Below are 26539 nucleotides of genomic sequence, written 5' to 3' on the forward strand. Positions count from 1 at the left end.
AAGAAACTTGGTTTGCATTTGGAAAAGTAATAGCCTGACACACATTTGACCAATAAAACATGTGCTGGCCCTCTTTCACATTTACAGAAACTCATGTGGGCCATTTACAGTTTTAGCTTTGAAACGTTTTACCAAGGAGACCACGAGAAATTTAGAACTTATACATTGTCTTATCCAGAAGTCACACTAATTTTGGCCCTTTGTCCTGGCCTGTGACCGTAATAAATCAATTCATTCATTCAGCCCTTTGCCCTATAATACTCCAGCACCAACTAACAGCCAAAAATAATCCAGATTCAAATGACATGCAAATCATATGACCACAAAGCACTGCTAAGCATTGACCTATTAGTCTAGTTAGGAGCAGGATCCATGCTTCTTCTCTGTTTGTTAGGGCTTGAAGGAGGGAACGTACTGAATGCTGCCATAAGCCTGGAAGGTCACAGGTGAAAGCAGCCAAGCAAAGGAGGCTTACAAGCGAAACGGACACAGACAGAGTCTCTCCTGGACAGGCAAAGATAGTGCAGGTTTCTTTTTTAAGCAGAGGTCAGGAAAGTAAGGACCATGGACAGTTCTCAGTGGGCCCTCCCAGACGGAATTTTTCCTCCTATTGCAGCTATGGAGGGATGCTGTCTCAAGAAAGATCTGACAGGCTGACAATGTGTACTTATGGCTGTATAAATAATGAGAAGATAAGAAAAGTGCATTATCACTTACCCCTGCTGCCGCGGATACCTGGATTTCCAAAGACACCAGGTAGCCCGGGATTACCTACAGTGCCCATCAAGCCTATTTCTCCTCTTAGACCTGTGGGAAGTAAGCAAAACAGAATACTGTATTACACAGAGATTGTGCATTCCCTATTGCCTATGTCAGAGTCCAGGCAAAACGAGTATTTATCTATGCACTATCTACAGACTTAATATCATGCCATCGCCTTAATTTGATCGTACCGGTCATACTATAAAACTCCTGCGAATAAAATGGCAAGCAAGTGGTACTAATAATGTGCTACTTTCCCTTCAAGAAATACCTGGTACACCTGGTACTCCTGGCCTGCCAGGTTGTCCCTTGATGCCAGGAGTTCCTTCATCTCCTTGTGAGCCAGGTAATCCAGGCAGCCCAAATGGTCCTGGGAACCCCGGGATGTCTAATCCTGGAAAACCTGGGTCTCCTTTGGCTCCTAGAACTCCACGTTTTCCTATGATAACAGACACATTGAAATGAACATTATGTGCAAATGTTCCCTAGCCCTACACACACTCACCCCGAAGAAGGTTGTGATCTTGAGGTCAAGAACATAGGTTTGGGGGCATATTTTGTAAGAAGTAGTTTTACGGACAAGGACAACTAAGAAATATAGAGAAATGTATACAGATGGATCCTCCAGATAACTTGCTAATTTGTCGGTGTAAAGCTTACACAGAGGCTACATTACATCTAGAGTTTATTGAGCATTTGTTGATTTGTTTGTGGGGAAGTTATATAACAATGAGCATTCATCCCAGCACAGAAGCTATACATTCTCCTGTTAATATTTTGTTCATCCCACACTTTTCAGTGCATTTCCCCATCAGTTTTACAACCTTAAAACATCAGTTTTTGTTTTAAAGTGGATTTGCTTGACAGACCACTTTAATCTACTTTAACTGTGGCAAATCTAAATATGCAGTGGAAAGTTGAATCCCTCCTGCAGAATAATTGAAGACACCCAGAGTCTATTAACAAAATACAAGCTTCTTTCATACATGATAGAAAAAGGAACCAAATTAAAAGCCACTTGAACAACGACAATGACAAAAACCCTTTCGTGTCACTTTAAAAAAGAAGAAAACGTTAATTAAATTGATTGATTGAAATGTATATACTACTATATTGAAGCAAAACCTCTAAGCGGTTGAAATTATCAATAAAAACAAATATAATTAAAAACATTTTAAAAGGAATTTAAATTAACAGTGAAAAAGATTTAAACATACCAGTGTCTATGTGTCTGGATATTTTGTATGCCTATACTTTTTTCTGGGTTTTTAATTCAATTTCAGGTACCATCTGCCAGAGACTTATGCAGAAGATATAACCCAGAGTTAAAATATTTTAGGTCTTAATCCTAACTCCACTTACCTAGGAATAAGCCCATTGAATTAAATGGGTTTTACTATTAGGTAGTCAAGTATAGGATTGAACTTTCATTATTTTGTCCGTTCCCTGTTCAACAAACCAAACCTAAACTCAATAGGATTTTATCTGAAGTATCAACAATGTTATAAATATGAATATATTCTCAAAGAGATATCATGTCCCTTTTGTAGAGAGGACCATGACTGCCTACAAGATACTTGACTAAGATATCCTATGTGAAGAAAATGAGACAGACAAGTCTGTGGTTTTGATGAGCACTGCTCCAACCCATAAATCAGTGAAGTGTGCTTCATGACCTTGCTTCAGGTGTTCAGAAGAGCATGTGCTGGCTTAGAGTAGGGGGGTGACAATATGTACTTCGTTCACTGCATGAGTCCCAATTATTTTGTGTAATACTTACCTGGGGGGCCCATTAATCCACATAGACCTGGTGAGCCTGGTAAGCCAATACGACAGTCACCTATTTTTCCTGGAACACCCTTTTCTCCTGGAACTCCAGGGAACCCAGGTTCTCCTAAAAGATAGTATTGATAGCAATAAGGTAACTTAATATCATGTGATGAAGGGCCCCGTTTTACAATGAGGTCCTTATGCTTCCATTCTTTCCCTCCCTCTTCTTTTCTCCCCTCTCTCTGTCACGCACACACATACATGCATCCACTTCACACATTTAGTTTACAGGTGTGGAAAGCTGTAGCTGGGGGGGGGGGGGGGCTGCCACTCTAATGACCAAGTCCATTTGGCGACAGACACCTCAGTTTGGAGAAAAAGCAGTTCAGCAGGCACCTGGTTCCTTCTCTCCCGTCCTTCCACCAGACTAGAGACCTAAAAGTATTCAACTTAGACTTGATATATCTGGCCTTTTCAATTGCCTAGCATGCCAGATCCATTTCTTTTAAGTATGGCTTGACTTGGGGTTTAAATCTCTGCACTTCCAGGGCAGCCATCCAATCTTCAGATAAGCCACCACTAAAGCTGTATCTCTCCCCCCCCCCCCATTTCACCATGCCTCTTGTAGCAGCAAGGAAGGGATAAGAGCTGAGTGCACAGAGAGTTGGCCTCACTTCTTCAAGGATACCTTCTGTATCCTCAGGTTGGACAAACTGAACGTTGCTCAAATGTGATGGAACGGAGAGATAGAAGTTTCTTGAATGATACCTCCGCTGAGTGAAATTTCACAATGTTTACCGTATTTTTTGCTCTATGAGACTCACTTTTTCCCTCCTAAAAAGTAAGGGGAAATGTGTGTGCTTCTTATGGAGCGAATGCAGGCTGCGCAGCTATCCCAGAAGCCAGAACAGCAAGAGAGATTGCTGCTTTCACTGCGCAGCGATCCCTCTTGCTGTTCTGGCTTCTGAGATTCAGAATATTTTTCTTGTTTTCTTCCTCCAAAAACTAGGTGTGTCTTGTGGTCTGGTACGTCTTATAGAGTGAAAAATACGGTAGTTAATAATGTAAAGGAGGCAAACATTTTGCTCAAAATATACTCTACCTCTTGGCCCATCAGCACCATCACGACCTCGTTGACCTTGGAGGCCTGGAAGTCCTGGGAATCCTCTTTCGCCCTTCTCACCTGGCATGCCATCTACTCCTGGGGAACCCTGTCTGCCTTGTTGTCCAGGTATAACTGGGCCCGGTTCACCCTAAAACATGGAGGAAATAATAGCAATAAATGTCATGTCTCAAACACTGTAAGTAAAACTTAATTTTTATTTCTTAATATTCTGAGCATTTCTTAAAAGTCTTAAAATCGTTAATGCTCTTGCTGATTAGTAGAACCCATTAAACTCAGTGGAATTAGTTTGCGAACCAACCTTTTCTCCAGGAATTCCAGGTTTTCCAGGTAAGCCTGGTTCCCCTAATTGTCCGGGACAGCCTGGTGGCCCTGTGGATCCCGGAGACCCTTTATCTCCTACAAAGTGGAGGGGAAACAATGTTCAGTGATATAACACAGGCTCTTGAAGATTTGCGATAAGTGGGTATGTCATTTTTTTAGGTTCTGACATTTTTCTTGCTAATTAAGTTAGGAATCTTGCAACTGATTTTTTTTTAATTGTTAAATTATGGTTAGATTTTGTTGTCAGCTGCCTTGAACTTTTTGAAGAAAGGTGGGATGCAAAAGTTTTGAATGAATAAATAAATGCAGCTGTTATAATATGCAAAAACTGAACATGAATTAAATTTTTAATGTAATTTTTATTGTCTGAAAGACAACAGAACCAGAAAAAAAAAATCAACCAAGTAACTGGAGAGCATCAAACTAACATGTCTTGTCTGGGCAAGGATTTGTGCTTGTTCAATAGGACTTTCTCACCTCTCTTTCCACTGTGCATTCCCACTGCCTTCCCCAAATCTGCACTGGACAGTTTGAGGGATCCCATAACAGGTTTAGGGATGTGTGAAAGAAGGGGAGGGCACTCCCATGGCACAAGCAGAAATCCTTGTGCTGATGGGATATGCCACTCAGTGCTACAACCCTCTGTTCAATTTTACAACAGAGTAATGGAAGATGCTATTACAGCACCAGAAGTACAGTATGTCAAAACAAATGAAATTTGTATGCATATTACTTTTAAAGTCAAATTGTCAGCTGTCCTCCATTTTGAAAAAGCATGATATAGTTTTACCGAAGTGCTCTAATGATGATACTATATGTACACCATGGGGAGCCAACATGGAACCCTCCAAATGTTGTTTGACTACAACTCCCATTATTCTTCATCACTGGCCTTGTGGGTTGGGAGTTGGAACCCAACAGCTTACAGAATCCAACACATTGGCTACCACTGATGTCCATGATAATACAGATCTAACTGATTTTTTTCTCTCTCTCTGAAGTTCTCGAGGACTTCATAGATGATTATTTATTAAATTTCTCATTTGTTTCATTACTTCGTTTTATTCTCTCTTTTTTTCCTTCAAGAAAAGACAAATATGTTACCTTTAATGCCAGGATAGCCAGGAAATCCATTCTCTGAAAAGCCAGGGTCACCTTCTGGTCCTGGGAGGCCTGGATATCCACGTGGCCCTCTGGATCCAACACTACCTATCAAAGAATGCAAAGTAGTTCTGGCAGCAGTATCAAATGGCAAACCACACTCTATCTAGAACAAAAACTCAGGGGGTTGAAGTGTCTTCCCTATGAACTGGGGCTAGAGAAACTAAAGTACAGTGGTGCCCCGCAAGACGAATGCCTTGCAAGACGGAAAACCCACTAGACGAAAGGGTTTTCCGTTTTGGAGGTGCTTCGCAGGACGAATTTGCTATGGGCTTGCTTCGCAAGACGAAAATGTCTTGCGATTCCTTGGGGGGGGGGTTTCGCTCCCTACCCCCTTTTTCTAAGGCACTAAGCTGCTAATAGCCTTTTAGCAGCTAATCCGCTAATCCCTTAAGCCTTTAATAGCCGCTAATAGCCGCTAAACCGCTAATAGCGCTAATCCGCTAATGGGCTTGCTTTGCAAGACGAAAAAACCGCTAGATGAAGAGACTCACGGAACGGATTCTTTTCGACTTGCGAGGCACCACTGTACCTGCCTGGGTCCCCCCCCCCCCCATCAGGGATCTGTCTCTCTCCCTACTCCCCACTGATTGGCTCTGGTGAGTTGAGAGTTACAAGTTATACAGGAATTGTGCCTAAAGCCCTCTCTCAACAGTGGCCAACAGTGCAATTTTAACTATGTCTGCTTAGAAGGAGGTCCCACTGAGTTCAATGGGGCTTGCCTTCCCAGCTAAGGGAGGCTAGGATGCAGCCTTAACCATCCATGTAAACACCCTGAATAAGGGAATTAGTCAATCCTGGCCGCTCGCCTACAAAACTAGAGCATCTTTGCTCTTTGCTGTCAAGATTTTGCTTGCTTACCTTGCTTGTTCTTTCAGCCTCTTCTGCAGGTTACTACTTTGGGTAGTGGCTGCTGCTTGACCATGACAAATTGCAGCCTTTCCCCTTTTTGTGTGTGTAATATTTTAGAAGGGTCAGTTTGACAGTAGTCCAGCTTGAAAAGGTAGCTCTCACCTCTTTCTCCTTGAGGTCCAGGCCTACCATCTGGTCCTCGAATTCCAGGAGGTCCAGGAATTGCATTTACTTTACCAGGCTCACCTTTAGGACCTTAAAAGTGTATAACAACAAGAACACAAACTAGAATATGCCAGTGGTTATTTAAAGACAGCAGCACAATGAAGTTACACAACTTCGGGGGAGGGGGGTAGCAGATTTGTAGCTCCAAAATGGCTGATAAGCGCACTGCAAGGAAACTCAGCAAATTAGTTTTTCAGCAATCAGATGACTAACTGAGCTGCACTGAACTGCAGAAAAGTAGGTGGATATAAACCACAGATAGCAAAATCACAACAGTAGCGCTGTCTGGAAGCCCTAGGTCCTGAAAGGACCTAACTAAAATATGCATCAGACAAGAGTGCGCTTGGATGTCACAGACATTTCTGGAGCAGGATGCAGAAATGGTCCTGCTTACATTACTAAAGAATGCTCTGCAATGTTGTATTAGGAATATATATATATATATATATATATATATATATATATATGCCTTGACACCCACTGCAGTTTTTAAATCTACTATAGACACCACAGTTGAATTATTTAGTAATAACAACAATAATATCTACCAACCTGCTTCTCCAACCAACCCAGGCAAACCAGGATTTCCCTGAGATCCCTTAGAGCCTTCCACTCCTGGTGGTCCATATCCTGGTGGTCCAGGTAGCCCTCTCTCTCCAGGAAGACCTGAGATACCAACTGGTCCTGGTGCACCTCTGTCTCCTTTTGTACCATCAGGTCCCTGATAGGAATTCAGAAAACACTGCTTAACACACACTGGAAACGCCTGCATGGTAAGTTACAGTCAGAAAGACTCTCCTCCCTGGAAGAGAGGGGAGTGGTTGTGGGCGGGAGCCCGAGTCCCACTTACCTGGCTGGCGCCCACGCCCATCAGCAGGCACCCAATCAGGTGCCGCTGAGGAGGCGTGTCCTCCAGCATTTATGCTGGGCACCAGCCCCTTCCTGGCCTCTCTTCTCATCGATCTTCGTCCCGTCGCGAGTCATCAGCTAGGAGTCATCACAGTCATCACAGGGAAGAGCCACAAGGTTTGGAGTTGGAGGGGTCTGTGTGTGTGGAGGCTGCCTGGTTCCTGGCTTGCCTTTTAACTTTAGGAGGCTTGCGTGCGCTCATTGCTTTACTGCTTTTAAAAATCCAGGCATCCAGGTTTGCCTTGCTGTGTCCTCTTTTCCGTGTAAAAACCTACATTTAACCTTCCATTTCCCCCCACTCCTGGTGCTTGATTTGTTTGTGCGGTCTAAGTGCGAATTACCGTATTTTTCGCTCCATAGGACACACTTTTTTACTCTTAAAAAGTAAGGGGAAATGTCTGTGCATCCTATGGAGCGAATGTGTGGTCCCTGGAGCCAAATTGCCGGAGTGTGGCACACTCTTGGACTGCTCTTTGGTGGTGGTGGTGGAGCCGCGCTCCTCTGCCTGCAGCCTTGGCTTCCCCCTGCAGTCCCGGGAAGCTTCGGAGCAACGGGAGGGCTGTGCGCCCATCCCCCGCGCTCCTGTGCTGCTGCATGGGGGTGGGGGTGGGGTGCTGCTCTGCCAGCAGCCTGCATTTCCCCCTCAAGCTTTGGAGCAGCAGGCAGCCTGCCCCACGTTCCTGTGCTGCTGAATGGAGATGGGGGGTGCTGTCTGCCAGCAGCCTGCCCTTTCTCCTTAAGGTTTGCAGCAGTAGGCAGCCTGCTCCACGTTCCTGGGCTGCTGAATGGGGACGGGGGGGGGTGCTCTTTGCCAGCAGCCTGCCCTTTCCCCTTAAAGTTTGCAGCAGCAGGCAGCCTGCCCCACGTTCCTGGGCTGCTGAATGGGGATGGGGGGTGCTCTCTGCCAGCAGCCTGCCCTTTCCCCTTAAGGTTTGCAGCAGCAGGCAGCCTGCTCCACGTTCCTGGGCTGCTGAATGGGGATGGGGGGTGCTCTCTGCCAGCAGCCTGCCCTTTCCCCTTAAGGTTTGCAGCAGCAGGCAGCCTGCCCCACGTTCCTGGGCTGCTGAATGGGGATGGGGGGTGCTCTCTGCCAGCAGCCTGCCCTTTCCCCTTAAGGTTTGCAGCAGCAGGCAGCCTGCCCCACGTTCCTGGGCTGCTGAATGGGGATGGGGGGGTGCTCTCTGCCAGCAGCCTGCCCTTTCCCCTTAAGGTTTGCAGCAGCAGGCAGCCTGCCCCACGTTCCTGGGCTGCTGAATGGGGATGGGGGGTGCTCTCTGCCAGCAGCCTGCCCTTTCCCCTTAAGGTTTGCAGCAGCAGGCAGCCTGCCCCACGTTCCTGGGCTGCTGAATGGGGATGGGGGGTGCTCTCTGCCAGCAGCCTGCCCTTTCCCCTTAAGGTTTGCAGCAGCAGGCAGCCTGCTCCACGTTCCTGGGCTGCTGAATGGGGATGGGGGGTGCTCTCTGCCAGCAGCCTGCCTTTCCCCCTCAAGCTTTGGAGAAGTGGGCAGGCTGTTCGCTGAGAGAGGGGAGGAAGAGGATGGAGAGGAGGGGGACCAAGAAGCTGGGTGAAGGGAGAGGTGTGAGTGGAGAGTCATGGTAGAGGGCAAAGGAGAGGGAGCAGTGAAGGGAAGAAATTGCAGACGAGTTTGGGTGAAAGGGATGGAGAGGAGGAGGCTGGAAAAGGGGACTGTGCTGCTTGGGGAGGGGGAGAAAAAAGTGGGGAGAAGGAAAGCCTCCCAAGCCTGCTGCTGAGAAGCTCTGCTTGGCTGTTTCGTGATTGTAATTCAAGTAAAGGGAATGTTTGAGAGCAGCTGGCAGGCTGTTCGCTGAGAGAGAGGAGGAAGAGGACTGAGAGGAAAAAATGTGGCATTAGCAATGCTTTGGATGGAAACAAAGATGGTATTTTACATGAAGATAGCGAAGAAAGTGGTGTCAGTGATTGTGAGCAACTGAGCTTCATCTCAGCAGTGATGAGTTCTTGGGGTTCACAGAAGACTAGAAGAGTACTCAAACCTTAGTCTCTCTTCATTTGTTAATGACAGTGATGATGGTTCTTAATGCCATTGTTGACTGCTGTTCACTTAACATGGCTGTAATATGATTCTGATATACCCGTTGTTTACAGTAGTTTATACAACATTTGATTCAGAATATTTTTTCCTTGTTTTCCTCCTCTAAAAACTAGGTGCGCCCTATGGTCGGGTGCGTCCTATAGAGCGAAAAATACGGTACCTTTCTTAAGCTGCAGCTTGTTCCCTTGCCCAGCACATGCCCCCAGCGAGGTCTGAGTGTGAGTGTGGATCCGTCTTTCTTTCTCCCTTGTCTCCTGGCTTTCCTTCCCCTGCCTCTGCCTTGGTAGCTGTGCGTTTTATTTTAATTTTTGGCCAGGGTGCTTGTACGTTTCCCCCCCTCTATTGCCCTTGCCTGTCCAATTGCGTGGCTGGTCTGGGTGACTGCATGGTGCTGATAATGCCAAGGTTGCAGGTTTGATCCCTGTATGGGACAGCTGAATATTTCTGCATTGCCTGGGTTGGACTAGATGATCCTCAGGGTTCCTTTTCCTGTTCCTCTCCAATTTTAAGTTGTGTGTGTGTGTGTGCTTGCAGCGTGTGTTTGTGCCTGCCGTTTATTGATTTATTACTCTTCTAGCGTGGGTTTAATTTACCCTGCCATCCCTTCCATTGGTACCACTTAAATCGGGAGCCCCCTGTAAAATTTTAAAGGCTGCCGGGGCTTGGAATAGACTGTGCGCTTAAACCTCACCCCTCTTGGTTTCTCTAAGCCACCCCCCTTCGCTTGATGTTTGGGGGATAGAAATAAGGCAGGGCTTGGGGTGGACAATTCAGGGTTTCTGATCAGGGAACCATTCCTCAGCACGGCACGTTTATACGTTTAGAACCTTTGAAGATGTGCCTTTGCATGGTTCTTATCATTGGCTTCACTTGCCAGTAAAGTAAAGGTAAAGGTACCCCTGCCTGTTCGGGCCAGTCTCGCCAGACTCTAGGGTTGTGCGCCCATCTCACTTAAGAGGCCAGGGGCCAGCGCTGTCCGAAGACACTTCCGGGTCACATGGCCAGCATGACAAGCTGCATCTGGCGAGCCAGCGCAGCGCACGGAACGCTGTTTACCTTCCCGCTGGTAAGCGGTCCCTATTTATCTACTTGCACCCGAAGGTGCTTTCGAACTGCTAGGTTGGCAGGCGCTGGGACCGAACGACGGGAGCGCACCCCGCCACGGGGATTCGAACCGCCGACCTTTCGATCGGCAAATCCTAGGCGCTGAGGCTTTAACCCACAGCGCCACCCGTGTCACTTGCCAGTACAGGCTCCCAAAAGAAAACCGCTTTTAAACAACAACAACAACAACAACAAAAGGTTACGGCTTATAGTACCTTACTGAAAAGTCCAGGTTAACCCCCAGTTTATATTTCAACTTCATTTTGGCTCACTATTTTCCTCTTTCAAAACTTTTTCCTTGCCCGGCATGTTCATTTTACTCCCTCCTCCCCTCCTCCCTCCCAACTCCCCCCCACGCTTTCCTTCTCCTCCCTCCACCCCTCCTCCCTCCCTCCACCCCCCAACCCTTTCAGGAGATACATTGGTCTTTGGAGTTTCCTTTGCTTCTTGCCTGAGTCATCACAGTTACCAGACAGGTTTTTCAACTGCTGGGGCAGGCTTGATTGCTCTCTGAGTGACCGGCAGTTTGTGAGGCATTGTCTTTAAGCACCTGGCAGTTCAGCAGCTCTAGTTGCATTGTCAGTTTAACTAACCAGCAGTTTGACCAATTGCAGTCTTTTGTCTGTTTAAGCACCCTTATTTCCCTCAACTGGTCTTGAGCCGACCTTGTGGGCAAAGATTTACTTTTCTTTGTTTGGTAAAGTTTCCCCAGCAGGGCCGCTGGTGTGGAATCTTATTGATTTCCTTTTCTCTTCAGTTATTTTCAATTCTGTTTGATTACTTGGCATTGCTTTGCTCCTAGATTTGCCTATCATTTAAAAGGGGCAACTTTTTATTGTAGGCAATTATCTTCTAATTCTGTCTGACTGCAGTTGGGGTTCCTTTGTGTATGGGATTGTTCCTTGGAGCCAGGTGCTAATATGTAGCTGAGCACTGCTGCTTGAACTCTTGCTGGGTTGTGATTTAATAAATATAAATAAATACAAGCGGTGCAGTTAAGTGACGTATAGCTTGTTCATTTTGTCAGCATTTACGCAGAGCAATTGATAATAGTAATTCCTACTCATAGCTATAAATCCATTGGCTATTAATTGAGATACTAGTGATTAATAGTTAATTCATCAACCGTGCTCCGAACTTTATTGATGCACAATACTAACATTTAATTACAGTCAAGTTATTAATTGATTGGTGATATTAATACTAATACTAATTAAAAATAACAACAATAATAAAATAAAATAAATTTGAAACATAAATAATAATAATAATAATAAAATAATTATAATTATAAATAATATAAAATATAATAATAATAATAATAAATAAATAAAATTAATAATATTTAATAAATAAATAAATGAAAATTAAATTTAAAATAAAATAAAATAATTAGTGACAAAATAAATAGTAGGCGCATTTTACTAGTGCACAGAGGAAGCGCACGGGTGTAGCACCAGCACACACTGCAGCTGGCGACCGTCATAATAATAAACCCAAACCCATTTCGCATTTCCTCAATGCCTTCAGATCATTCATTGTTGACTATGAACAGCGCTTTCTCTTAGCTATTCTTTAGTTCTATTTGCCTTGCGTTTCTTACTTCCTTGTTTCGCAAACCAGTGGCCAGCCTTTAAACTACCCAGGTGCAGGCCCAAGCCCTCAGTCAGGAACGGCGGCTGTGCAAACTAGGTCTCAGGCTTGCTCGGCGACGACTGACTTTCAGAACCTCATTGGGGCGCCTGCGTGGAGGCTGCCGGCCCATATCAATAACCCGGTGGCTTCCAGTTCTTCTAGTTCTTTTCAGAATAAGCAGCCCAGGGTCTAGCTTCCAGAATCAGGCACCTCATCAGCCGGTGATGATGAGTCAGAATGGCTTACACCCTTTCCGTGGAATACACCGCTATTAGCATCTGGCAGTTAGCCCGTATGTCGAGAAGAAGCCATCAGAGGTGTATCGCACTGGAAAGCTGGACCTTAGAAAGGATTTAAAATGTAAGGTGTGTGGGTAATTTAATAAAGGCCAATGCCAAAGGGCAGTCTTGTAAGTACCCGCACGAGTGTGAGAGATGTGCAGGGGCTCACCCAGCCACAGTTTGTTACAAAGGGAAGCGGCCCTTTCGGGGAGGTTGGGGCTTCCACCACTCTAGTTCCAGACGAACCCCTGCAGCAGGGAACCATCGATAAAGTCCTTCTGGGTCTAGCATTTTCTCAAATTCAGCTTTCTCCTCTCCTCAACCACTTCTCTATCCATCCAGACGGAAGTGCAGCATCCTATCTTTGGAAGGGTTTCTCAGAGGGTTCCGGAATCCTAGTAGTTGGCTCCTTAACCGCGAAGGACTCTACTAATCAGAAGTCAGTAAGGGAAAGGACGCTCGCCTCGCCCCACGGGTAGCTAGCCCCACCCCTGGGTGCACACCATGTGTGCCACTCTGGGTGCCAGAGCAGCTAGCTCCGCCTCTGGAGTCACACTATGACATACACTATGGGATGCACCCAACAGGGCCGCCACTTAGCCTCTGCTTGGTCTCCAGGACAGAGGCACCCCTTCCCAGACCCACCCCCCTTTTGAGATTATTAGGCAACCAAATGTATCATTCCATAACACCTCATACAGGAATTATTTTTTCCTGGGGAACCTGCCTTTTCTCCCAGATCAACTACAAGAGCAAGACCACAGCTTTAACAAAATGACAGCCCAAACAGGAAGACACATGGGAGCAATGGTACTGCTTTGAAGGGTTCCAGATCCATTTCCTGTTCTCCCAATGAGCAGGGCAGCTGTGGGCAAAAATTGCAAAGAAGTACAATAATGATTTAGTCCTCAGTCCTAGAATCTAGTAAGCCTTTAAGCCCAACAGTCGTGTGTCTGTAGTACAACAGTTTTGGAAATCTGTAGGAGAGCATCCCACCAATCTCTTGTCATACTAACAATCTGGTTATCAACTAACAATCAAAAGTGCTAAAATTTTAGCTACATTAGCAACAGGATGTTGGCTAGAAGCAACTGGTTTTCTGAAGCTAAAACTTACAATTATGTTCTAGGAGTTACTTGATCACAATATAGAACTATTTATTTATTCCTTATGAGTTTTACACATGATGAAAACGTATACTCAAGCAGATATTTTTATAATCACTGTACTATACTATGATACAGTGCATACTGAACATCCACATTCAGTTAGTCTGTGTGCCATCCCCCTTCAGATTCAGCACAGAGAGCACCAAGTGACTCAGAAACAAATCAGAAGTTTAAAAGTCATGATACAAAATGAGTCTTGGGGCCTGTGTGCATACCTAACCTTAAAAAATAAAATAAAATAAAATAAAATAACAAACAAACAAACCGCACCTCAGGGTAAGACTCCCAAAATCGGTTAAGACAGACCTTGAGATCTGGATCACATTTCTGGAACGCTACAATGGAGTCCCCTTATGGCAGGAAATCCTCAACCTGTCCTCAGATTTCCAGGTTCACTGATGCCGCTGGGTCCTTGGGCTTCAGTTTATTCTTTGTCGCACCCTCTAGGCTTAGATCATATAAGAAGGTCTGGTGTGATTTCATGGGGTTCAGATCCAAAGTATCCTCCCTTTCCACTAATGTTACGCCCTCCACAGAAAACGTTCTGCAATACTTAACACACCTTCATGGCCTAGGTTGAGCCTTGAGGATACACATAGCCGCTATCACATACTTTAGTAGACTCATGTTTTTTCCACCGATTCGTGCTGTGACTTCATGGTCCGACTGCAGCCTCCAAGTAACAAAGGCCGCAAGCCTATTTCTTACGAGCTGCTGTCCCAAATCCGTATGAAACTTACCTCAATTTGCTGGTCCAAGTTCGAGGCCTGGGTGGTCTCTGCGGCATACGTTATAGCTTCCTTTAGGCAAATACAATTTCCTGGGCTTCAGGTTGGGGGTATCAGGGCTTTCCCCTAGTGTGCCACCCTCCACTGACGACGTGCTGAGATACCTTTCTCATCTCGAAGATTTGGGTCGTGCCCCTAAAACTCTAAAGATACATGTGGCTGCCATCAGCTTTTTTGCAAAAGCCACTTTTTCCTCCGATCCATGCAGCGACTTCTTGGTACGCAGAGCTATTGAGGGCTGGGGCAGATTACAACCCCCTAGGGCCGGAGGACGCAAGCCAATTTCGTATGGTCTGCTCTCGCGGATACGTGCAAAGCTTAGGTCAATCTGCTGGTCCAAGTACGAGGCCCGCTTGTTTTCCGCAGCATACGCAATCGCCTTTTTTGGCGCCCTGCGAGTCGGCAAAGTTGTAGCCGAGGCTAGCGAGAACGGTTCAACGCGCGGCCTCCTGGTGGGGGACGTCCAATTGTCTGAAACAAGCATGACAGTGCGAATCCGCCAGTCCAAAACAGATCAGGCTGGTAGGGGTGTCTTGGTAAAACTCACTGCATCAGCGCAGCGGGGCCCATGCTCGATGAAGGACACCAGACGGTACCTCTGCCTCCGGCCGCCCGGCCCGGGGCCGCTTCTGGTGCATGAGGATGGGTCACCATTATTGAGACTCCAATTCACAAGGGTACTCCGCAGGGCTATTGACGCTTGTGGTTTACCTTCCCAGGATTATGCTGCACACTCATTCAGGATTGGCGCGCCACGACAGCGGCGCGCTTGGGTCTGCCTGCGGATAGCATTAAGGAGATGGGCCGCTGGAAATCTGATGCGTATAAAACTTACATTCGCTAGAGGGCGCCCCCCCCTTAGTAGTCCAACTTACCCGTCTTCTCTTTCTTTCATTCTCAGCTTTTCCCATGAAAAATGTGTGGATCTGCGACCACAGTATAGTCTATTGGGCGCGTGCACGGGCGGTCAGCTGCGGTCTCACTCCTAATCGTGGACTGCCACCTGGAGTGCGCGTTTCCTGGTTTTCGAGACGAGGCATGCGTTGGGAGGATCTCATGCCTATGCTGTGGTGGAATGTTGCCTCCTTTGGCCCCCCTGACATCCTTATAATTCATTTGGGGGAGAATGACCTTGTTAATAGGATGAGCGTGGATTTGTCCTGGAGCATACGTAAGGATTTGGAGGGGATTGTTGCGTTGTGTCCCGGAACAACGGTGTTCTGGTCCTCCTTCCTGATAAGAACTGTGTGGCGCGGTGCGCAGAACTGTATGGCTATCGAAAAAACCAGGAAACTTTTGAATCGGGCAATAGCTCGTTGGGTGCGATTTTTGAATGGCCGAGTCATTTTTCATGACTGTATCTGGATTGGCGACAAAGCCTTGTACCGGAATGATGGTGTCCATCTCACGGACCAGGGGAATGATTTGTGGTTGGATAGTGTCATCAATAGCGTTAGGGATTGGTTGCAGCTCTGAAGGTATTGGCGGCGAGCCTTTTCGGCTCGGGTGGCGGTTAGGCATTGGAATAATGTGTTGTGATGTGTCGAAGCGCTAGGTATGGCCATCGCCTATGCCTTCAATTTTTGGGTATTCCGTTAAAGGAATCTGGCGGTCGTGTATTCTGTCCGATGCCTGCTTGGTGGGAGGCCATGGCACGACCCTCGGTGACATCAGGGGAGAGTCGATAGTTGGATTGGCATCAACAGGCTCCACCTACTGGTGATTCAACCCCTTTGTTGTGGACATCCAATGCCTAAGCCAATACCTTTTCTCTGCTGTAACCAATAAAAGTTGTGGCCTTTCCTTACCCATAAACCTTATATCACGTGTCCGTGTGTATTCATTCCACATCGCGGGGCTCGGGTCCTCGAACCCACAAGTTACAGTCAAAAACAAAGGTTGGTGCCTACAGCAAAGACCCTGGATGAACATAGATTTTTTGCATATGCACTGCTAGAAACATGATGGAGTCTGCACTTGCCACCATGATTCAGCAATGGCACATAAATAAGTAACATAACAATTTTATTTTGATCACCACAAATAAGGCCAGATTCAACTACTGAGTCCCACTACTGGAAGTCTGTGCAAGGACTTCCATGAGCGCAATAGGGCTTTTCCTCCCCCAAATCTGGCTCTGTGGGGTCAGGAGAACAGTGTGTGGGGGGGATTGTTTCATCTGGCAAATGGGAAGGCTGGAAGGACTGCCATAGGACTACACTGAATCCTTCCACACACTTTAAAGTGGATATTCAGCTAAATCCAAAAGGGAAATTGGTGAACACTACAGATTTGTGCTGCATATAGGCTGCAGTCATGCACATTTCCACATGACTTTTTCAGATGTTGTAATAGAATTAGGGCACACAACAAAAATTAATATATGTGCATGTACCTTGATGAATGTCTTCAGATATGTTGCCTTATTTATTTTTCAATGGATTGAAAGCAATGCAAAAATCAGTATGATTGCGCTAGTTGTGAAAGTAGCAGGTACTAACCGGTTCTCCCACAGAGCCTCTTGAGCCTTTCAGTCCAGGTTTCCCAGGTAACCCGTCTGCACCATTTTCTCCTGAGCTTCCTCTTGGTCCTGGTTCTCCTCTGTCTCCTTTTGGGCCTTCTGGTTCTGCATACCCTGGCTCACCTTTCAATCCTTTAAGGCCTTGGTTTCCTGGAAGACCTGGAAGTCCCTGGGTCACATGTTGTTAATAAAATATGACAGGAACTGTAACGTTGAATCTATATAAATGCTATGAAAGGTACAGAAAAATCAGCACACTAAGGCATTGTGGTGAAATGATTCTGTGTGCAAAGAGGCTTTTCCCATTGTCAGCTACTGCAGGTGAAAGCATCCATCTCCTCCAATGGGTAGAGGCCTTTTTATGATGGAAACTATAAAGGGCTCTACATATAAACCAACTCTAAAAACAATTTAACATGAACCGTACCTGAATGCCGGGAGGCCCCTGAATCCCAGGGGTTCCTTGAGATCCTTTAGCCCCCAATGCTCCTTCTATACCTGTAATGGCAGAAACAGTGATTTAGAGAGAACTGGAAGGTTGAAGTAATTGTTGCTGGCATCCATCTCTCTCGAGAGACAATGGAGTGTGCCTCCGGAGGTGAAGTCAAACTGATGCATTTAGCAGCACTGAAGTGAGCTCTCCAGGATGCAAGCCTGGGCAGTGTGTATGGAAGTCCTGGGCTGCCCACAAGGCAAGACCCCTCATCTCAGCCTCACAGAGCAATATGCTTGGTGCCAGCTTGACTGCAGGAGTTGCCGGGAGGTGTACAAAGCACCATCCAACCATCTTAGCGACTCCACTCTGGATTTGTGTAGGGTTTAAAGGTAAAGGGAACCCTGACCATTGGGTCCAGTCGCGGATGACTCTGGGGTTGTGGTGCTCATCTCGCTTTACTGGCCGAGGGAGCCAACGTACAGCTTCCAAGTCATGTGGCCAGCATGACTAAGCTGCTTCTGGCGAAGCCAGAGCATCGCACGGAAACGCCGTTTACCTTCCCACCAGAGCGGTAGATATTTATCTACTTGTACTGCATGCTTTCAAACTGCAGCAGACATTTAGGACCAGAGTTTTCCTTCTCTTATAGATGGGCCCCCTTCCCAGGATGACAAGCTCCACCTGCTCCTAAGTAACTGGCCATATACTACTACAGAAATAACCAGACTGACATTGAAAGCAAGAGTGCCTCTTCTGATATCAGCCAGCCCAAATCCTGAAATCAGGAGAAGGCTGTCTGTGCTCCTGCCAATGTCTGTAGTTCACTGCATAGGAACTCAGAGTAGGTCCTTCTCTGTAGCACAGAAGTGGCTGGCAAGGTGTGGGGGATGCCACAGAGCTGCCCTCCCAACACTAGCACTGCAGGTGCTTAGTTGCATGGGGTGGAGGCAGGTTAGCTTTCCCTGAGCAGAATATTAAACAATAATATCCTAAGGGAGATGTCTCATAGTCTAATGATAAGTAGAATACAAGTTGGAACCTACAACAAAATGTTGTAGTACAGAGTTTCAGCCAGCCATGACCTCATCTAAGATACTCCATTCCAGACGCACCTTTTTTCCTCACTAGTGCATTAAACTTTTATTATACAAAGCCAGTGTGCAGCTGTTTGCTGGTGTCCTGGAGTTGCGTTTTTTATAATCCTGTTGACACCAGCTGTGCCCTTTAGCACTATGGGCACTCTATAGGGCACTCTGGCAGCAGGGTGATGGATCATAAGGGATATATTTATCCTAATAATTTCTAAAACCTCCCTTCTTAAAGTATATAAGCAAAACCACATTACTAATTTATGATCTACATCAGAATGGCTAAGGTAAAATGTTCTATAAATTGGAATATACTGCCAGTTGGAGATTTTTCACCCTATTCTACCCCTTTCCCTGAGCTCTTGGTATATTTTAGAAATTCTCAAGCACTGTCAGATTCTTTTACCTTTAACTCCTTGTTCACCCTGTGCTCCAGGAACACCAGGAAGGCCAGGTGGACCCGTCAAAAAGGTGCACTGGTCACATGGGCCTGCTTCTTCACCTGCAGTAAAATTATTCCTCTGTTAAAGGTGACATTGGTAAATTATTGCTATGTCAAAAACACACATGCCCTACAGCACTGTATATATTTATCAGCAATGATGATTATTTATTAAGTTTCTCTACTGCCCTTCATTCAAAGATCACAAGGCGATTTACAATGTATATAAACACAAAGATAATATGAGAAAGAGTGTAATCATGTTTGTGCATCTAATTCCCCTGAGCTTTCCATATTTAGCAATATGGTTAAGCCTAGGAGCAGATAGTGAGGCAAATTTCCCCAGTAAAGAATATTTGTCCTTAAAATGATAAATATTAGTGTTATTGGGCAAGCCTTTAGTCAACAGTGAGAAAGAGAGTGCCCACAGAGATCACACTTTATCTCTCTCTCTGATTTTTATCCTACTGTTCCTTCAAGAGCTCAGTCTAGCTTAGAGGATCCGTAGTTTATCCTCACAGCAACCCAACAGTGTCTCAAGGTCACTCAGTTAGAATCAAGCCTGACTGGGAAACTGAATCCATGTCTCCCCAGTCTAAGTCCAACACTGACTGTCACACATGCTCATATAAATATTGGCATTTGGTACAGGGTAAAATCCTCATTATTGTTTGGAAGGAGAGAGAGGAAGCCAATCTACCGTGGGCCAGCTTGGTTGCCTTTATGAGCTCAGAATGAAAAGCAGAATCAGGTCTAATTGCCCTTAGCATGATGAAAAGGAACTGAGTATATTCTATGCCTAAGTAGTCTTGACAAAGTCTAATAATCATTATAGTTAAGATTTCTGTTCACCACCATGCCGCCCTCAAATTATTAAGATTGGAAATGTATTTGCAAGTAGGACTACTGACCTTTTGCTCCACTATCTCCTGAAAGGCCTGGAGGTCCAATGCATCCTGGGGTTCCTGGGGGTCCCAGTGGGCCTCTTTCAAAAGTTATTATACCTGTTTATGGGTGAGAACGACACAAATTATTCATGCATTGCTCACAAATACCATGATAGCCTCTTAGAAAACCATTTAGGGTTTTCTAAGGGCCTCAGATTTAAGATGAACCTATACTATGGTATTGACAGCATGGAAGAAACACAGGCTACGTGCATTCAAGTCATAGCAAAGAACAAAACACTGGAAAATGTTGACATTTGCTAGTTATTCTTACCACTTTGGGAAGTCAGTGGGGAATGTCTAATAATTGTGGCATTTATTGGTCAACCTACAAAATACCTTTGGTTAACTAATGAGCATATTTATTTAGTTTGTTAATCGGGGCAGGCCACAATAATATAGAAAAATATTTTGGAAACCAATATCAAACCATGGTTTAAGATCCTCCCTTGTTCTGAAGCTGAGAACCATAGTTTCTCAGTTAAGGTGAAACAGGAAACGATGACTAATTAGATACTTTCACACTGCATATTAAGTTGAGATATAGTTATCTGAACTTAGCCAGTCTCTCACTCCAAAGCTATTGGAATAGGAATCAATGAATTTATATACTAGATTTAATCCAGTTTCTATCATTTGCAAAGCCATCATACTTTCTCTACTTTAATATTTCTGCTTTCCTTTGTAGGGATGGTTGCAACAGTAGTAGCTGCTTTTAGCCATAAGAAGTTCAGCTGGATAGTCGATTAATTCCAGAGTTTCACTAATATGCCATGAAAACATTCTGGCTACATACAAATAATGATCATCTTGCTCTACCTGGTGGTCCTGAAAGACCTGGTGATCCTGCTGGGCCAGGTCTTCCTTGCAATCCAGGAAGTCCTGGAGGTCCAATGGCATTCATGCCAGGTTGTCCTCTATCTCCTTTACTTCCTTTGAGGCCTGGAGAGCCTGTTAGACCTCTTGGACCAGGTCTCAAAACACCTAATGCAAGAGTTAAAAGTATTACTTCCATTTCTATGTTTTCTGTACCAGTGCTTTTAGAAGATTTAATTTCATGTTTCTTTTTTTAAAAAAAATATCCCAGAATTCCTTCACATCTCTGAAACAAACAAAATTTATTGGTCTTACCTGGCCTTCCAGTGGCACCTGGGGGACCTCGTGGTCCTGCAAGAACAGTATATTCATCACATATCTATATTATGCCGGCCGGCCAAATATGTACTGGCTACCCATCTGCTATCGGACCAGGTTCAAGGTCCTTATAAACATTTACATTATACCCCCAGATCAATCACTGAAATCATCACTGGAGCGTTGCTGGCACCCTCCTGAATTGGTGAAGTGCATTTGACATCAACATAAACATGAGCTTTTAGCGTCATTGGCCCAGCCCTGTGGAATGCTCTTCCAACAGAGATTCAGCATGGGCCTTTAAATGTTTGCTAAAAACATGTCTTTGCTGCTAGGTTTGTAATGGTGCGTGCCAATCTGAACTTTTGTCTATGGTTTATTTCTGTAGTGTCTATCATGGCATGAGAAAAGTTGGCATAATTTCATACAAAATGACACACACACACCCCTTCTCCTGGTCTTAGTTCTTATCTCAAATGTGTCCTGGAAGGCACTGGAAAGTTCCTGAAGTTTTAATAACTAATGTAAAGATTGGCACATTAATCTAGTGTTACCAACAAACTTTAATTATCACCCCCTGTAAGGGTTCCACATATACAATAGAATCATCATATAAAGATAAACTTAGGACTCATGAAACAAACACGCTGGAAGGACAAGCCTTTTCTGTGGTGGTTCCTCATTTGTGGAATGTTCTCCCCAGCGAGGCTCAGCTGGCACCTTCGTTACATATCTTTAGGCGACAGGCAGAAAAGCTTCTCTTCAACCAGGCATTTGGCTGATTAACATTTCACGGCTTTTTGAATGTTTGTGGGGGTTATTAGTTTGTTTTTGTTCTATTATTTATGTTGTATTCTCACTTTCAAATTTTCTGTTGTGAACCACCCAGGGATCTTCAGATGAAAGGTGATATAAAAATTTAATAAATAAATGATGATGATGATGATGATGATGATGATGATGATGATAATAATATAGATGGGTGGGAGTTTCTTAAAGGTGAAATATTTTAGGCACAAATGCAGACAATTCCCACAAGAAAGAAAAGCGGGAGGCATCTTAAGGAATCAGTGTAGCTTATATGACCTAATATTTAAGGACATGTATAAGAAATGGGGGAAATGGTGGGAAAAGGGAAATCACAAAGGAAGAGTCTACATGAATAGCCAACAATTGCAGGAGAAGGTCAGGTGGGCCAAAGCTCAGAATGAGCTCAGGCTTGCAAGAAAGGTTAAAACAACAACAACAAAGGTTTATTCAGCTGTGTACAGAGCAAGAGGAAGAATAAGCAAGTGGTATGTCCTCTGTGTGGAGAACATGGAGAAATGTTATTGTGTGAGGCAGATCTGCTCAACACCTACTTTGCCTATATCTTCACCCAAAAGGAGGGAGCCGGGTCCTCTTCAAACAAAATATTGAGAGAGCCAAAGTCACCACAGCCCCGTAGATTTAGCGTGTCAGATCAGGAATAAATTTCTGACACTAAAAGCTGTTCAAGAATAGAACAGGCTCTCCTGGAAGGTGGTGGACTCTCTTTCCCTGGAAGTTTTAAAGGCGATGTTGGATGGCCATCTGTCATGGATGCTTTAGTTGAGATATCAAGGAATGGGACTAGATGACCCTCAGGATCCCTCACAACCCTACAATTCTATGAGTCTATGTCTTTTCAAAATGAAACATCATTGAATTCAATGGGGTTTACTCACAGGTATGCAGGCTTAGCCTAATAATGTATACTGAGACCAACAGGCATTTTATAGTCTCAGCTCCACTCTCATTGAGGTCAAGTAGGCCTCATATTCAGTCCCAAGGTATTTTAATCTCATAGGGCTGGACTGTTAACACTGAAGAGGCAGTGAAATCCCAACGGCCTCTTTCTCATCCTCACTTGCTACCCAGAAGCCAATGGTGTGATGTAGTTTTCAGATGTCAATATGCTTCATCTGAGTGTACTGGTAGTATAGAAAGCTCCTGGTATGTTATTTAAACCTTTGATGCTCTCTTACCGGGTGCTCCAAACTGGCCTTTGAGTCCTGGGACTCCTGGATAGCCCTGGTTTCCTTTTTCACCTGGCAATTCATCATAATACTCTGTCTTAAATAAAAAGAGGGAACAGACAGACAAAAAAGAAGAGAAAAATAATGAAGAGAAAGGCATGGCTGCATGTAATATGAATGTGGCGCATTTGTGTGATGACATGGTTTTGCTAAAATCGTAAGCCCAATTCCTTTGATGATGTGATTTCTATGTGAAGCTAAACACAGGCCACTATTAAAAAATTTTAGCTACACATATCCTGAAGCAGGCATCTGACACTGATCAGCATGTTAAAACCAGGCTCTGTCTATTAATTTTATGATATTACAGTGAAATACAAAGACAAATGGAATTTGCACTTACTGGACCCCGAATTCCTTTGCTGCCGATTTCACCTTTCTGTCCCTATATTAGAAAACAGAAAGAAATATAGGAAACATGTTAATTTCTCAAATCCAATGGAATTCTGAAACCTATTGACTACGTTGGATATAGATTAGTGGCCACTTGGTCTACATGTTAAAAACAGTTAGCAAGTTATCTAGAAAGTTCATTTTTAAAAAGATTAAAATGACTAAAATTTTCTGGCTTGATTATTCTTTTGCATAGGTTAGAGCTGAGCATCCTGTGACCCTCCATATGTTGCTGGATTCAAACTCCCATTAGCCCCAGTCAGCATGGCCAATGGTTAGGTTTGATAGGAGTTGTAGTTCAGAAATATCTGGAGGGTCAAAGTTTATCTGTCCTTATTCTAGGTATGTAACCATTGACTAGGGGTCAACTATTTCTTCCATGATGCAGGTCTGGTCAGATATTTGGGGTTTTTTTTTTAGTATCCCCATCATGCTTCTGTGAACTAAACCTGCAAAGACTTACCTATTGTCCACTTGAGACTGGTCCATTAGAGCAAATGGGGCATTGCCCCACCAATCTTAGTTTGCCCCCAATGAACTCCCACCTGCCTGCCTTCTTACAACCAATCTAAGGAGTGGCACTGGCTATTACCTCCCTCCTTCTTTAGCTCATCATTGCCATGGTAGAACTCAGCAGGAAAGAGGGTGGGGCAAAAGAATTAGTTGGCTCTGCCTGTCACTGGCTTTGGCTCTGCCTACTGTTGACCTCTCTTCCTTCTGCCCTACCATCAGCTACCACTATCAGTAGTCAAACCCTGTAAGGACATTCTTACGACCTTTTGTCCTATCAAAGTACTCGTTATTTATGAACTTCAAAAACACTAGAATGAGGAATCCATTTGTAAGCCAAGAACAGAATGTACCGGCAGAGTTATGACTCATTCATAGTCTGATGGTTTTTTACTTAAGTTTTAAGTGGCCTTGAGCTTCAGAGAGATGGGATAGAAATACCCTAAAATAAAATATAAAAAACTGTTGCTTTAGAAATTTGGTGTTCATTAAAAATTGTATTTCATTTTTGCTGAACTGGTAATATACTTTTAATTCCAAGTTTTTGGAACTGATAAGGGAAGCAAAATGCAGCAGACAATATTGAAAACAAGAGCTTTTACCTTGGGACCAACTTTCCCAGGCCTTCCTGGCAAACCCTGTTCTCCTTTTTCTCCCTGCAGGAAATTAAATTGTACATAAAGGCTGGATCTAGACACTTCAAAGAAGCGATTCGGTTAAACGCGTTGTGAACTCCTACAGGGAAACCCGGTAGGGAAAGATGGGGCTCCACAGCGCCATCAGGTGTCACAGTGTTATATCACATACACAACACATATCAAACGCTTTTTCTTTGCCAATCTAGCTGCATCCAAAGACACAGTTCATTCCAGCACCAATATACATTTAGAGCAACCTTTTTTGCCCAAATCTGCATGAAGATTCAGGTTCTTGTCTTGCTTCTGGTCTGTGTCCCTCTTCCATGAACTGACCGCTCAAAATTACTGCATCAGTATAGGACTGGGGTGGGAAACCTGTGGCCCTCAAGTTGTTTTTGAACTCCAACTCCCAGTGGTTGGGGATAATGGGAGTTGTAGTCCAACAATACCTGGAGGACCTCTGTTTTCCTACCCTGTTATAGGAGGTTTCTGGGGACACATTAAAGTTTGTGCAGGAGTAGCTCTTCAGCCATTCTGCCCCTTACTCTGCTCTTCTCCGGAAGCTATCCAATTCCTGTATTGATCCACCTTAATGATGCTGGAGAGTAAGATATAGACTACCATTTATTTTGCCAATAGACAATAGCCTACATTCTGTCCAGCCCAGACCATGACCACTAATGTACATTGACACAAAACATTTTTTAAAATTCTTTGTTACCAGCAAGCCAGGTGGACCAGGAGCTCCATCCTTTCCAGGTCTACCCTAATTAAACAAACAAACAAACAAACCACTTTTTAATATATTGTTGTTGTTGTTGTTAAACAAAATATGCTAATAATATCATTATTTTCCTATATACAATATATGATTCTAATAAAATGTGGTTTAATAAAGCTGGATATATGGAACTAAAGATCCAATGGACTCAGGCTGTAGTTGTATTAATCGTTTCCTCAACCGCAGTATGGGTTTCATAACCATAAAATGTATTTTCAGACTATAACTGTACTGTTAACCTTTCTAGACGACAAAAGAAATATCTGTAACACTAGGTACCGTAGTTTGTTTTTTTTTAAAAAAATATCTATTAATTGCAAAAGGGGGGAGGGGTTTACAAACCTGAGGTCCTGCCTCTCCCGGATCTCCTTTTGCACTTCGAAAATCTCCAGGTGAGCCCTAAAACACAGATCTACCAATCAACACACATCCCTTAGATTTATGTTGCTACACTGAATGCACAACTCATATTGTTTTATATTTTTAGCAGGCCAGTGCAGAGCTTGTCTGAGGCCTGGTGAGGGAGTCCCTGGTCAGCTGTTTGGCCCAGGGTGTTCTTGGCTTGATAGTGTCAGTCTGGCAGGCCACTGGCACCGCTACCCCCCAGGGCTTCTTAGCCCTCTGAGGCCCAGGGCAAGTGTACCTGGCTGCCCTCCCTTTCTGATTTTTAACATTTATAATAATATATATTTGAAAGTAGCTATTTCCGAATTAAGGGCACTACTACAAAGTGTAGCTTAGAATATCTAAGGCGATGCCATCATTTCACAGCGTTCTACATCCAAGTTGTATTTTATTCCATGACCCTCAGGATGAGGTCATGTAAGCAAATGTATTTCTATATTGATTAAATATGTTGAACAAAGTGTACATATATATGGTCATGTCAGCAGCTTTCAAATATATGCTATTTTTTTAAAAAATGTTTTACTATCTAGCTTCTGAAGTATGAAATGCTAATTCAATACCACTTACTGAATCTCCAGGGGGTCCAGGGGGTCCTGGAGAACCCGTATCTCCTTTATTTCCTTTTAATTCCTGTCACAAAAATAATAATAGTATTTATTTATTTACTCAGTGAACCCAAAAACAAAGATGGTACTTACAAAAGAGATACGTTTTAACTGAGTCATAGGAACAAACAAAGATACGAACTGAATGTTTGCTAATGGAATTTAGGAATCCGACATAAGAGGTAGAAGTGTTGCACACTTTGGTAGAAAAAAATCTATATATCTACACTTTCTTTAAAATAAATCTATATAAACTTTATTTGTTTTATTTTTTTCTTAAATTTATATATTATTAACATATACTTTACACCCCACCCTTTCCCCTGATGAGACTCATACAGTGAAAAAGATGAACAACTATACAGAATGCTTATTATATTAATGGTCATTAACAGTATTATACTG

The 26539-nt window shown here is 44.1% G+C and overlaps 1 protein-coding gene across 2 annotated transcripts in view; it reads right to left on the reverse strand.

Annotated features, from left to right (window-relative positions):
* COL4A3 (collagen type IV alpha 3 chain) overlaps window positions 1-26539 on the reverse strand; it is a 97230-nt gene that overhangs the window by 21671 nt on the left and 49020 nt on the right. For both annotated transcript variants that reach the window (XR_014511855.1, XM_083442563.1), the window contains exons 14-33: window positions 26097-26159; window positions 25464-25520; window positions 25062-25106; window positions 24305-24358; window positions 23143-23184; window positions 22749-22836; window positions 20740-20775; window positions 20428-20592; window positions 19573-19665; window positions 18626-18721; window positions 17123-17193; window positions 16676-16864; window positions 6770-6938; window positions 6155-6247; window positions 5084-5188; window positions 3957-4054; window positions 3635-3785; window positions 2543-2656; window positions 1034-1201; window positions 718-807 (exon numbers count right to left, since the gene is read on the reverse strand). Coding sequence is in view for 1 of the 2 variants with exons in the window: in XM_083442563.1 (XP_083298689.1) it covers window positions 718-807; window positions 1034-1201; window positions 2543-2656; window positions 3635-3785; window positions 3957-4054; window positions 5084-5188; window positions 6155-6247; window positions 6770-6938; window positions 16676-16864; window positions 17123-17193; window positions 18626-18721; window positions 19573-19665; window positions 20428-20592; window positions 20740-20775; window positions 22749-22836; window positions 23143-23184; window positions 24305-24358; window positions 25062-25106; window positions 25464-25520; window positions 26097-26159 (1987 nt within the window). In the remaining variant the exon portion in view is untranslated. The remainder of the gene's footprint in view (window positions 1-717; window positions 808-1033; window positions 1202-2542; window positions 2657-3634; window positions 3786-3956; window positions 4055-5083; window positions 5189-6154; window positions 6248-6769; window positions 6939-16675; window positions 16865-17122; window positions 17194-18625; window positions 18722-19572; window positions 19666-20427; window positions 20593-20739; window positions 20776-22748; window positions 22837-23142; window positions 23185-24304; window positions 24359-25061; window positions 25107-25463; window positions 25521-26096; window positions 26160-26539) is intronic.

Source organism: Podarcis tiliguerta (assembly GCF_965153285.1).
Source record: "Podarcis tiliguerta genome assembly, chromosome: 5".
Taxonomy (NCBI): Eukaryota; Metazoa; Chordata; class Lepidosauria; order Squamata; family Lacertidae; genus Podarcis; species Podarcis tiliguerta.